Source organism: Diprion similis, chromosome 8 (assembly GCF_021155765.1).
Source record: "Diprion similis isolate iyDipSimi1 chromosome 8, iyDipSimi1.1, whole genome shotgun sequence".
Lineage (NCBI taxonomy): Eukaryota > Metazoa > Arthropoda > Insecta > Hymenoptera > Diprionidae > Diprion > Diprion similis.
In genome coordinates this window covers 10899378-10913348 of record NC_060112.1, presented here as the reverse complement: position 1 = coordinate 10913348, position 13971 = coordinate 10899378, and the positions used below count along the sequence as shown (strand labels likewise).

Sequence of the window (13971 nt, the reverse complement as noted above, 5' to 3'; positions counted from 1 at the left end):
CAAAGCGCAGCTCGAGACTGGCAAGTGAACGGCTTATACGTGTAGACCGCTTCCTCTCATACCTACGTTGTACTACCGAACGTTCAGACGTTTTTATTCTCGCCGTATTCAGTGCTAAAGAACTTGGAAAACAAGCTGAAAAAGCTTAGCCCTTGCACCACACGATCCGTAGTATTAAAAAGACCTTGCACCATGAGTTTGAGATAAGTGAGGTGTACAGTCTAGCCATTAAAGTGTTGGCACGAAAACTTGATCAAGTAAAAGGTTTGGAAGATGTCACTGAAACTAATTGGTTTATATATCTGCCAAAAAGTCCTTTTGTGGCACGAGTATTATTTGAGAAAACGGAGGTTAAATTGAAAACATTCCTTTTACATTAACAACACTATTTTACCATGATTTTTTTTTTGTGTTTTTCATACAGAATGATTTATGCGGCTCATTTTATTCAAAAATTGACTCTCCATGTATCGTTTAACTTGAATTTTACCCAATAATAATGTACTGCTTGATCAATTGTAAGTTGACTGCCTGTAAATTATAATTATTGTATAAATGGAATTTTTTTACCACCTGACGAGCTGTAAAAGAAATTCATCCTGGACTGTTTTTTACAGAATTCACTTACCGATAAAATGAGCTGTATTGTACATTGCAGCCTGACGAATCCAATGAATTTTTCAGTCAAAAATAGCAGAATAACGTGGCTTCTCTGACTTGATTAATACCAAGGTATTTACAGTTGAAATTCGATGTTATAACATTTTTTTTTAGCCTCATAGAATTTTTTAAATATATTCAACTCGTTCAAACCGTTTGATTACAGTTGCAGTTTTCGAACTTTTTTACCTCGGTTGAAATTGCAATGATGATTTAACGCTAATTTGCCAGTCAAATTATTAGATTTTACGTGTCTCCCGTTTCTCAAGAGAAAAAGCCTCCACCGCAAGAATAACGGAAATTTAGATAAAAAAAATAACTTCTTAGTGAGAGTAATCATCAACTGCTGAAGATCGGTATCATGAACTGAGCTCGAAAAACACGAGGTGCTCGTCATCAACCTTACTAACTTTCTCCGTTAGTTAGATCGAGCCTTTTCCAAAAACAATACCAGCATAACAATGAACCAAGATGCACCGCTCCCTTTAAAGTCGAGTGGTCTGCACCCACGAAGAACGGTGCGGATGTGGTGAAGTTTTTGAAACGCCCTGTATTCGGTACACGTACCTCCGTATACCTATGCCAACGGTCCAACCAGGTGAACTAACGGTTCGCACTCGGTCTGCGGTTGAGTAACGGACTTCGCGTGGCGATTAGTTGTACTTTTATTTTACGTCCCGAGGTCCTCGAGACACTTTATCATCGTTCGAATTGGTGTGTGGATACTTCACCACCTTGTACAAGTATCGCCGATCTTCCGTATAATCCCATCTTACACCGGTTGCAGTACCTACTTGAACTGCCGGTTGGTCTATGTCTCAGGATTTAACATCGGTACGCACGACATCGGTGAAAGTAGGTGTATGCACTTCTCAACGAGGCAAGTGCCTCGGGTTCAATAACGATGTCGTCACTCGCACTTCATAAATGTGTCGTTGAATTTTGACAAAGGTCCGAACACCTCTTTCTGGCTACCGTTCATGCAGGGAACTTGAAACCAGGACCTAGGCTACCGTTCGAACTGGTGAATACTACCTTACTCTAAAAAATAGTGATGTTGAAATTGTCTCAAGTTGGTCGGTGTGGACTACTATAGGAAATTTAAGATCAGATAGCATTGGATTGAGACCAATTTATAATCCATAGAAATCCATGACGCATTATTCTTACAGTGTGTTGATTTCCTGTGCGTCAAAACGCTCATCACTCCTTCCTCCCCCAACTTGAAGGTCTTCCTCAGTCGGCTTATCGCTCATCTTCTGCTGCATGTTCACGGTGCATGCGGAATTACGCGTACTGAGAAAGCAGCGTGTCCGCGGCGTCCGCGGAAGAAGAAAGGATAAGTTGGTAGGTAGCTAGGCCGGCAAGCATATTCCTCGTCCCTCCTCGCAACGATGCGATGGTGAATTTGTACAGTGGTACCGCAATTGCCACGATGGCGCAACCAACCACCACGGTCTGTCGGGGAAGGTGAACGTACGATGGGGGTCGTTGACCCTACCCGGTACCTCTGCCCCTCTCGATGTCCCCTTCGTTTCGTTCCTCCGCCTCTCGACTCTTCTTCCGGCATCGCGGAAACTTCTGAAAAATCTACCTTGTCTCAGACTCACCTTCGTCGCTGCTCAGCTTTTTCTCACTTCTCACTCCATTTTCGCTCATTTTTTACACTTGAGACGGAGCGAGACTGGATTCCCGATGAATGTTAGGAAGGTATCACCCTGGAAAGGAAAGGAGAAGACTCTCTTCTTGTGTTAATGTTTTGCTACGTTCTTACGTAACAATTCCTTTCTTACATTTTACTTTTCAGTATTTTTTATGTTTTCGTCATTTTTTTATTTACCCATAACCTTTTACGCCTACATCCGACATGCTGTTGGCGGTTTTATAGTGCAGCTCGCACAGACTCCTTGCGTTTATCGTCGTGATCACAGTTTCGGTGCAGCACTTTTCTTTTAGCTTACTCTTCACCTTTCAACAAATTAAATAGCTTGGAGTACTTCCGGATTTTGATTTTATTCTTATGTCATCTAGTTTCTTGAGACAAGGTATTAACATTACTGCAATAGCAGATCAATTGGATTATGAATTTGCGCTTGAATCATATGTCTTGTTGAGCTGAGAGAATGGCGACAATTAATTGTAAATGCTATCTTTCCCAAAGAGGGGAGTGTGAACAATAAACTCTGCTTGCACTGCCAAATCAGTTTTCATGAGAATTGCTAGCAGAAATTTTTCAGTCTTTTTGCACACACAAAAACAAAACTTGTTGAATTTACCATATATGTCGAAATGTTATTTGATTCAACCGAACAGTATCGAGAACAATTGATTTCGCTTTTTTGTTGTATCAAATAACATTTGTTTAATAACATTATTAAGTATTATTATATTTTAAATGCTCTGGGTAACCGATGTAAGAAGCTAAAGATTGTTATTTCTCATTTATTTTTCCAGCAACTATTCCGCAGCCAACAACAAGCGGCGACACCCCAACAACTTCAGTTGCTACAACAGCAGCAGCAGCAACAACAGCAGCAACAATACTTGGCAGCATCTCAAGCGCAACAGCAGCAACAACAACAGCAAAATTTCCCAACTGCTCCTTACACAGTAATCAGTGGGCAGGAGCCTTACGTAGGGGCATTGATCACTGGAGCAGCACCCGTCGTTCCCCAGTATTATGGAGTCGGTCCTTGGGTCTATCCGGCAGGTTTGCTGCCACAAGCTCCGCCACAAGCCGCTGCTCCACCACCTCCGAGGAGACCCTTGACACCCTCCTCGGCTGCTGCAGCTGCTGTGGCTGCTCAGGACACTGCAAACAACTTGGCTCAAACGGTCAGTAGTGCGAATATTTTCTTGTCTTTATAGATGTTAGTATTATCACGACCAGAAAAATGGGCTGTTAAAGTGCTCCTACGTTGTTATGAATTGTACATATAGTTTTTCCTTAACACCTCGACATGTTATCATCGTTGAGATCAATAGTACTGACTTGTTACTTTTGAATTTCACTATTTCAATAATGAATGTTGTCACGCTACTGATACACTTTTGTGCTAGCTGGAAAGCGGTAATAATTTTTTGTAAGGGAGAGTTCATGGCAAATCGCTTTTTATTACACTTGACCATCAATGGTAATTGGATGTTTGAAATGATTTTTAGAAAAGAGCCAAATTAAAGTATCAAGTTATCGCAACAGTAAAAAAGGACCGATCGATGAATTTCAGGTTCAGGGGCAGTATCAGGTGATACCTGCTTACTACGATCAAAATGGATCAATTGTTATGGGAGGCGTTCGTGGACTGGGATCAGCTGCAACTCCAATGAGATTAGTCAGTCCAGCACCTGTTCTCGTTAACAGAGCACCATCTCAACCTCAGCCAGGTCCTCCGGCGCCCCCACCGCCTAGTCTATATTCACAACCAACTCCAACATCGCACAGCAATGCCACACCTGGAGAGTGTTTAGGTGAGCAAAACAGTATTAGGATTCATAATAATCGTCACGTTTTGACGAGGATGTTCGAAGTCGTTACTCTTCGACACCAAGTACTTGAAGCGCGCTATTAATTTTTCGTACGTAATAAATTCAATGAAAATTACCTATCATCCACAATCTTTCTGTTATTCAATTACTGCTAAACATTCTATGAACACCCAGAAAAAGGCAATGCAATTTTGAGTTCACATGAAAAACTCGTTGAACCTGTAATTCGTGTCAAATCAAATAATAAGTTCAGTTTATGAAAAAATAAAACCATTAAAACGATATCAAAAGTATTCGGAAGTTCAAATCAATTGAGGAGTGTTGAGAATACGTGCAAAATACCATCTTAAAGATGGACAAAAATATTGAGACAACTTGATTGTATAGTGGAAGTGGTCACAATACGTAAAGCAGCTGCTTCAAATGCACACCATGCGACTCTTTTTGTACTGTGTAAAATGCCTTATTATTGTCCTTATTTACCTTGCGAATGAACCGCAGAAAAATTTAAATATCCTAGTTAATTTTCAAAATATTGGTGGTTTTTGGAGTCCGAAATTATAGAGAACATTCTTCGTACCAAACTTGATCACTACAATGGCATTAAAACTTGGTCAAATGAACAATATTTTTCTCAGAAATTACTACATTTAATAACTTGATTCTGTAAGTTCATTCCAGTGTCAAATTGTACCACGATCCTGAACCCCCTCAATTACTCTCTATTTTTTTTTTTTTTTTTTTTCACTTTCGAAAGTCCACCCAATTTATGTCTGATTATAAAACTTGTTACATTCCTTAAAAAAAAATAATTCACTTTGTGTTTACTTTTGCTAATCTGTATTTCCGCTTTTCATTCGTCTCTCTTATTTCTTCTTGTAGGCTTTTAAATCATTTTCACACATTGATCGGAAAGTATATTACTGGTTTCATTCACTAAATTTTTATTGAAATACATTTATTAAAGATTTATCATTACATGTTATTATTTTGATCACAGTCACTGTAGGTGCATAGAGTTTTCGCAAATTCATTTTTCGTAATTAAAGTAACGCAGTGATTTTGGCCGTCGGAAGTATGGAATCATTTCTTGGCCAAGGTGACAAGAGAAGTAATAAAATACAATTCTAAGATAACTTTGCCATTGACATTGAAATGGGCATCTTCTTCTGACAGGCTCATCGTGCACACATTCATAAAATCCTTAAACATCATTCGAAATCTATTCTTAATTTTAATTATTCCATAAATTCAGTTTACTCGGTACTGCTTGCCTATGATTGTCCTAATTCTTTTACATACCGAAATGAAATATTATACATTCCTGTACTCCTGGGATCCATACGCCATGTATAGTAAGATCGTCATAACCGGATGCCAAATATTAATTTACTGTTGTTCAATAATTCGTCAATATTCATCGTGATCAAATCATGAAACTTTGGTTTCATTATTTCATTTCCCTAACCACTTTAGGTTTTTGTGTAATTATTTGTCAATTATGTATATGTGTAGGGGAAGTTTATTTGGTATTCTTCTTTATGTATCATGTGGTTTGATTTCTTATTCAGAATTTAAACTGAATTTGTAAATCAACTAACACGTTATGTACAAAGTGTCTTCACACGTCATAAGATATTTCATACATTATTCGTATTATTCATTTTGTTAATATGACCAAACTTAACTCCCAAAACTGTACATAAAAACACAAAAAATCACAACTGTCGTTGCTTCTGGGTACATTTTACAACGAATGGATAGAAAAATTATTTAATGCTGTGTTACTTGGTGTCCAGGCATCCTGAAATTTCGAAGACCCTGAAATCATATCTTATATTCAACAAGATTCAATTTTATATAAGAACATTGACTTGAACATTCGACTTTCGCCTTGGAAATTTTTCAAAAATTTTTCTTTCATTCTCTTTCAATGATTCTAATGTTTCATAATTTTTGGCTATTAATTCCTACACTCTGACAAGTGAGTACGATTGGTTAATATATAAAAATGTTAGACATCCTCGCTATGAACTCGATTTCTAACAACAACCAAACTACATACCATTTGTTTTGTGCATAAGAGTTTACAGAAAAAATAGTCATTTTTATGTGTATATATATACATGTACATACTTATATTGATAAGCACGCCCTGTATTAATAACACTGTGTCTAATGTAAATTCGGTGCTGAAATAGCTAATAACAGGTAGAAGGTTGGTAACATTGCTAATTAATTAGTGAACTAAGAATGCGTGTGGTCTGGGGGCTTTTGGTGCAGGTCTGGCGTGCAGTGCAGCAGCTGCAGTGGTTCAGGCACAAGCAGTTGCCGTGCAACAAGCACAACAACAAGGCTCTGGATTAGCTGCTGGCTTAGCAGCACTAGGGTATGGTGGGTCCCCGCTAGGTGCGCTCGGGTCTCCCGCCCAACTGCAGAGTACAGGTATGGCTGCATTCACAGACAGAAAACGAATTAGGACTGCATGGTGATTTCAATTTTCACAATCAATGTTCTCCCGTGGGACACGCCTCGTTTGTACATTTTCCACCATTTATATTCCCAAAAATTACATGGCTGCATTTTTGTGTATTCGATATGTTGGACGATGTCGGATAATAAAAACCAATCACTGTTTGTTCATAGGATTAGGTCTTGGAGCTTCATCCACTGGGCGAAGGGATTCCTTTGATAGAAACACATCAGCCTTCAGTCCAAGTCTCGAATATAGCAGAGCTAAATGGCCTCAAAGCTACGGTGCACTTGGTAAATAAATTATTAACTAATTTTTATCTTCCGCTCGTAAATCATGTTCTAAAATTAGTATTCATATGCCACGTACTTGTATCATTTAGATCTCTCTTCGATATATTAAACTGTTAAATGTGAAAATTATTTTACCATTGACGTAACCAATGATGTGATCTTTTTATGGAAAACTGGGGCTTATCATCTAAAATGGTTTTCCGATTTTTCGTCAATCCGGCCGAAAGTCCACTTGGTGCCAATTTAATTTAGTTAATTTTATAGATGAACATACAACGGAATGTAATATGTTGTAACACTTAATAAAGACGATTACGATTTTATCCGCGTAGGAACAGTCACAGCATCACCAAGTCCTCTAGGACTATCTTTGACGCCACCGCCAGCTCTTGGAGGTTCCTTGGGGGGATTGGTAGGAGGTGCAAGTCGTGTGTCTGCTGCCCCTGGCGCAGAGGCCAAGTTTAGGGCCAGCGCAGTTCCTGCTTTAACAGCTAACGGTGTTTTTGGATCCAGTAGCTCCCTCTTTCCGACTTTGGTAGGAAAACCAGGGCGCAGTGGAGCAACCGGTGTTGGAGATAAAGGTGCTGGTGGCCGTTCGCGTTTGCTTGAAGATTTCAGAAATAATCGGTAAGGTTTCCAACTAATCGGGCGAATCATTCTGCTCTGTTTGCCATTATTGAGGAATGAAGGTTTTCAATAAAATTTTATCTTACTTTGATTGTTGCAGATTTCCGAGCTTGCAATTGCGTGATTTAGCTAATCACATAGTGGAATTCAGCCAAGACCAACATGGCTCAAGATTCATTCAGCAAAAACTAGAGCGAGCATCTGCTGCCGAAAAGCAGCTAGTATTTCAAGAAATTTTGGCATCTGCCTATTCCCTGATGACTGATGTATTTGGAAATTACGTTATTCAAAAGTTCTTCGAATTTGGTACACCTGAACAAAAATCTACTCTTGCCCAAAAGGTGAATAATAAAATCTCTATTATACTTAAACGTTCGCCAATTTTTCCGTAGACTATAATATTTCATTCTAAACTCAGACCCACTGAATTGAATGAAGTGTATTGAACTCCATGATGATAATTTTGCGTGTCAGCTGACCGTCTAGGATGATTGTTTACATGAAAAAAAATCTGAAATTTTCATCGAGTCAATAAATTTTTTTTACAATTTACTTATTCAGGAATATTCCGTGATATGTGATATTTACATTTCCAGGTCCGTGGTCATGTGCTACCATTGGCATTACAAATGTACGGATGCCGTGTTATCCAAAAGGCTTTGGAATCTATCGGCCCTGAGCAACAGCAAGAAATCGTACGCGAGTTGGATGGTCACGTTTTGAAATGTGTTAAAGATCAGAATGGAAATCACGTTGTTCAGAAATGTATCGAATGTGTCGAGCCTCGCGCTCTTCAATTCGTTATCGGAGCTTTTGCTGGACAGGTATATTCCTTGAGTACTCATCCTTACGGGTGCAGGGTCATCCAGCGTATCCTCGAGCATTGTACTCCCGAGCAAACCCAAGGGATCTTACAAGAACTACACTCTGCTACAGATCAACTTATTCAGGATCAGTATGGGAATTATGTTATCCAACACGTACTCGGTTAGTACTTCTTTGAAAAACGTTTTTTCAAGCATGGGAAATGGTCACGAAATTTAACATGTCAAATTCTATGGACATGTCGCTGAAATAATTTTAAATATTTTACGATTTGGTATTTGTAAAATGGCTTTTCAACTCACATTTTTTCATCGAAACACCTGCAAGAAATTCTGAAACAACTTACAGTAGCAAGCTGATCAAATGTCTATAAATTTAAAGTGAGAGTTTTACGGATATCTGGGATCAGTGGAATCAGTAATAATTCTCGTTTCGGTGCTTATTACAGAACATGGAAAACCAGAAGATAAAGCTCAGTTGATTGAAAGTGTTCGAGGAAAAGTGTTGGCGCTATCTCAACATAAGTTTGCCAGTAATGTGGTGGAAAAGTGTGTAACACATGCTACAAGACAAGAGCGAGCTGTACTAATAGAGGAGGTTTGCGGCTTCAATGACAAGTGAGTTACTTCATTTTTCATTTTGAAAAAAATTACGAAACCCACTCAGTGCTTCTGAATATCGTAGTGCTAACAATCATGTGACTAATCTTAGCGGTTACTTATTTACTGTCGAAATCAGTGCTTTACAAATTAATGAGTATTATTATCTATATAGTTAATTCTCGTAAAAATTTATCCAAAGAAGATAAAAAGATAGATATATGTCTGTATATTTGTAAATTGATAATTATTAAGGCTGTGTGGGTTTCCGAAATCTCGGAAAAAAAAAGTTCAGGATCGGGTCGGGTTTGTATCAGATCGGTTTTGCCGTTTTTTTTTTTTGGCAATCCCGAAATGATCGAGAAACCCCGGACCTTCGGGAAACCAGAAATTTTTGAGAAACCTAAAACGTGGGTAACCTAACTTCAGTAATTTTGTAATATTGAACAAATATTAAATACTAATAGTAAATCGTATATCTAAATGACATCAATATTTTTAGTAAAAAGAATATCATCTTTCATCGGGAGATCCGGGAATTTCAAAAATTTCAAGAACCTGGCCAAAACTAATAGATTTCTTCTGACTCTACCCGACTCAAAGAATTCTAGTACCCGCACAGCTCTAATGGATTATTATTAAACCAATGGATAGCAACAGAATCTTAATCCCTTCTTGGAATAGTAACTTTTAGAATTTTTGAATAAATCTGATTTCCACTTCTAAGTAATCTTTATAAGGCGTTGAGAATGATAACGGTCGTTTGTAAACTTGAATTTTGCACTAACGGAAGCACTTTAACATATATCAGCACGATAGTTTGTTTTTAGTTCGTTATTTTTATACGGGGAAAAAAACTAAGATGAACCACAAATTTATCTTGATCATTTAGTGAAATGAGCCGACTATTGAAGACGATTATTTTGGATGGAGTTACATATTTTATGTACAACACTGCTTGCCATTGATGGTAAACTTCTAATTAGAGCGAACAATCATTCAGGGCAGTTATAGTTGACAATTAATTGAAGATAAGTAACATTAATGTGTAACAAAATTTCTGTTCCAGCGCTTTGAATGTTATGATGAAGGATCAGTATGCTAATTACGTTGTACAGAAGATGATTGACGTAGCAGAACCTGCCCAACGGAAGGTGTTAATGCACAAGATTCGGCCGCATCTTGGAAGCCTTCGCAAGTACACATATGGGAAGCACATAATAGTGAAACTTGAGAAATTCTTCATGAAGACCGCATCTGCGATGGGCGTCACAACCCCGTCTGGAGCCTCTACTGGAGCTGGAGATCTTGGGCCGATTGGTCCTCCAGCTTCCACTGCTGGTTCAGTTTCAACTCAGGCCCAGCAACCTACTCAGGTTTTATAAATATGAAATGAATTCTTCGCACATCCGTTCAACAATTTATCATCACGTGTCGAATAATATCTCACTTATGCTTCGGTATTGTAAATCGAAAATCAAAATGTGTTTGTTATTTTTGTGAAAGCATTACCAAATTGCTACTTTTCTTGCACATAAGTATGTAAACCGTGTTTCTAATTTGGTGTTAAAATGTCTGATGAGAAGAATTCAATTCCATATTGAATTACACGTTATTACATCAATTTGGTGAAATTTTCCTATTCACAATCTGCATTTCGATTTTCGAATTTTCATACTCGTGGCAGTCAGTTGTAAGCAAAGTATGAGATCCAGTCTTTCTAATACAATGAATAACATTGCTGAATAAGAGTTCGCACTGTTGGAAGGTTGTTTGAGTATTAAGACTTGAGAATGTTTGCTGAAATCATTATTTCTTATGGATATATCTGCATTTAGTGGATGTTGTGTCTTTTTCACCCTTTGTTTTTAAAATAATGCTTGACGGATTATGTTCCATTAAAGAAGACAAAAAACTATATGTTATTCGTGAACAAGAGGTATAAAAATCGAAGTTCACTTTCGGTACGGAAAGAATATGGGCGATTCACACAGCAGCTGAGATTGCTAATTGGTAACATAATGATATACCTACCATTACAGTCTTTAGGAGCAATTGCAATGTTGCTAAATACTGTGCTGTTTAGTTATTCTATACACAGATTGGCTGGATTCCACACATTGGATTGATTGATACCTATATTATAATATCCCCCAATCTCTCGCTCTTCTCTTTCAATTCCCCACCATCCACCCATGTTGAAGAGATACTAACTTTGAAGTTAATCGGAGAAATCATTTTGGAGAAAAGATTGTATTATAATTACAGAAGGTTTTGTACATGAAACGTACTGTGCCCAAAACCCGGATGGGTATAGGCATATGCATCGTACGTTTTTGCAAATGAGTAGAGCTGGGATATGGTTGAAAACATGATTGAAAGAAAAATCTATTTCACTATAGCGTGACGAAAAATGATTAAAAAAATATGACTCGAATAGAAAGTTGAAATGTCTAGACAGCTAGGGTAGACCATAGCGCTGCATGCATTTAATCAATGTAAGCGATGGGTAGAGTATATATGACATGTATGTTATGTATGTACGCTGCCCATGCAAGCGTAGTATTATTGTTACTCTTATACTCGTTTTAAAATATCCATTGATTGGTTTATGACAAGAGAAGAAAATTTGATAGGATTAGAGCCAGCTGTTATTTAAAAAGCTAGGATAGCGTTTGACATGGGAGTGAAGTTGAAGCACCCCTTCGGCCCTAACCTGACCTGATCTGATCTTTGACCTACCCTCTTATTTAAATATTTATATGTGTAATACCGCCGTTTCATATTTCTTTTTATAAGTTGAAAAAACAAACAAAAAAAAAAAAAAAATGTTACAAAATTATTTTCGCCAGTGAAAAAAAAAATCACGGGATATTCAAAAGATTTCTTTTCTCATTTCAGCACAGTTTTCTCTTACCTTTCTTTTTTACCCCTCGATCAAAAAATCATGTTAGTAGACGAATTTTGTAAATTGTGATATAAATAATTATCAAATGTGTATAGGTATGCCCCATTTCCCAAAACTCCTCTCCTCCGCCCCGCGAAGAACCATAAATTCAGTAATAATTTTATTTCATCATCCCTCCCTTCCTTTTTAACGGACACTGTGAATATTATGTATTATAATAATTACTAATTAATTAAATTAAAAATATGATTTATGTTCTAATGTCAGCATCTACTATTCTGCCCCCACTTGTAAAATAAGTCAAATTTTTCGACCAAGAGACACCTTTAAACAGAAGGCAATTGCTTCTTTCTCCCAAAACCTCTAAATCCGCCTTTCGCGTGGAATATTTGAATATAATTGAATTTACTTGTATATTGTATAAATGAAAATATTCGGCTAAAAAATCAGCAATTCAGCTCGCACAACGTGTGTATTCCCGCTGTCCCTCTCCCCTCCCTCGTTCCGAGTGTATTATATGACTAATTGAGGTGCACTGCTCGAAATGCTCTTCTGAACTCGAGTTTGAGAGAAAAGGAGAACAAATAAAAAGGAAAAGAAACTGATGAACAAGTTGATTGAGGAAAACATGTATTTTCAATATTTTCGAATATTCATGATAAGGAAACACTGTCTCGATTAAAATTTGAAAAGTCAGTGTACGCTGTTTTTTTTCTTTTTTATTTAAATCTAAAACAATCGGAAAAGATAGGAAAAACCTACCCCGTGACGACACAAATATGGTAAATGATGAAATATCACACAACGTGTTATTTGTGTTATGGTGACACTTGTATTATGTAGCTATAATTTCATACCATGTTTGACACGTAAGTGGGTTAATGAAATGAAGAGTAGCGATAGGACTGAGGAATGCTCTAAAAGAAGATAAAATGCAACCCATTCTTACAATCTCATAATCATTATAGTGCATCCATGAAACATACGCCGATTCAACTCTATCAATCTTGATTTCTTTCTATTAAAACAAATTTCGCTCGCGGTATGAACAAAAAACGCAAGGCATACATCAATTTTTTTTTATTAGACGATAAAAGTAATTTTAATTTTTTCCCAATGAAAACGCGTTGTGGAATGGAAACTTGACACATGCGAGTTGCGCAGATTGTAAAATGTAAAATATTTCGTTTTTATAAGTATAAAATAAAATGTAACAAGGAAACAAAACCGACAACCAACTCAATGCACCACGATTTTGTATAAAAAAAAAGAACAAAAAGTTGAAAAAAAATTTTACGAATTTCTTTGTAAGATATTGTAAATAACGGTTAATTCGTGAAATTGAGAATTTCTCAGGTATGTACCCTACTCTTCTTTTGGGGAAATAGCGTCTAGCTATTATTAAAGAAAATTTAACAAACCGATCAAATGAAATTAGGGTGGGTGGAGTAGTAGCCTTAGACATCGTATAAAAAACTTTATTATTTTACAACACTACCGACTATCGACTTTCTACATTGAAAGATCCCTCAATTAAAGTATAACCAGAAGAAGGCATTTCGAGACCTATGCATAACGAATTTGACGTCACACCACATCCGGACTGACAGACATTCCAGCAACCCCTCGTTGACAGGATTAATAACACACAAATTATAAATATATAAAAATATTAAAATGAACATATAATTGTAGTATAAGGAATACGGTTCCTTCATCTGTAAATCACGCGTCATCTGTAAATTAAAAAAACGCATTTTTTATCGCATTATTATCTCGTCGGATTAAAAGAAAAAAAAAACCAACTGGAAATCGAACGCAAAATCTCTCTCATGTCTTATTACTAAGATTATTACTATTATGTTACTATAAATATTATTTGATTAACGCTTCTTTCTATTAATTGTATTCATTATATATGATGACTATTACTAATCACTAGGAATAGACTATATATATATATATATATATATATATATATATATATATATATATATATATATATATATACATACACATATACATATAGATAAGCAAACCGACATAACACATTATAAATATGGTAATATAGACACCCTGACCTTACTTAATGTTTAGTAT

The 13971-nt window shown here is 36.8% G+C and overlaps 1 protein-coding gene across 4 annotated transcripts in view; it reads left to right on the top strand.

Moving 5' to 3' along the window:
* LOC124409643 (maternal protein pumilio-like) overlaps nucleotides 1–13277 on the top strand; it is a 99748-nt gene extending 86471 nt beyond the window's left edge. For 3 of the 4 annotated variants that reach the window (XM_046887395.1, XM_046887394.1, XM_046887397.1), the window contains 9 exons: nucleotides 3115–3495; nucleotides 3888–4128; nucleotides 6430–6591; nucleotides 6793–6912; nucleotides 7245–7539; nucleotides 7640–7880; nucleotides 8136–8526; nucleotides 8813–8981; nucleotides 10033–13277. In XM_046887395.1, coding sequence (XP_046743351.1) covers nucleotides 3115–3495; nucleotides 3888–4128; nucleotides 6430–6591; nucleotides 6793–6912; nucleotides 7245–7539; nucleotides 7640–7880; nucleotides 8136–8526; nucleotides 8813–8981; nucleotides 10033–10348 — 2316 coding nt within the window. In that variant the 3' untranslated portion in view covers nucleotides 10349–13277. The remainder of the gene's footprint in view (nucleotides 1–3114; nucleotides 3496–3887; nucleotides 4129–6429; nucleotides 6592–6792; nucleotides 6913–7244; nucleotides 7540–7639; nucleotides 7881–8135; nucleotides 8527–8812; nucleotides 8982–10032) is intronic. The other variant, XM_046887396.1, reaches the window with a different exon arrangement.
* Nucleotides 13278–13971: the final 694 nt, after the last annotated feature.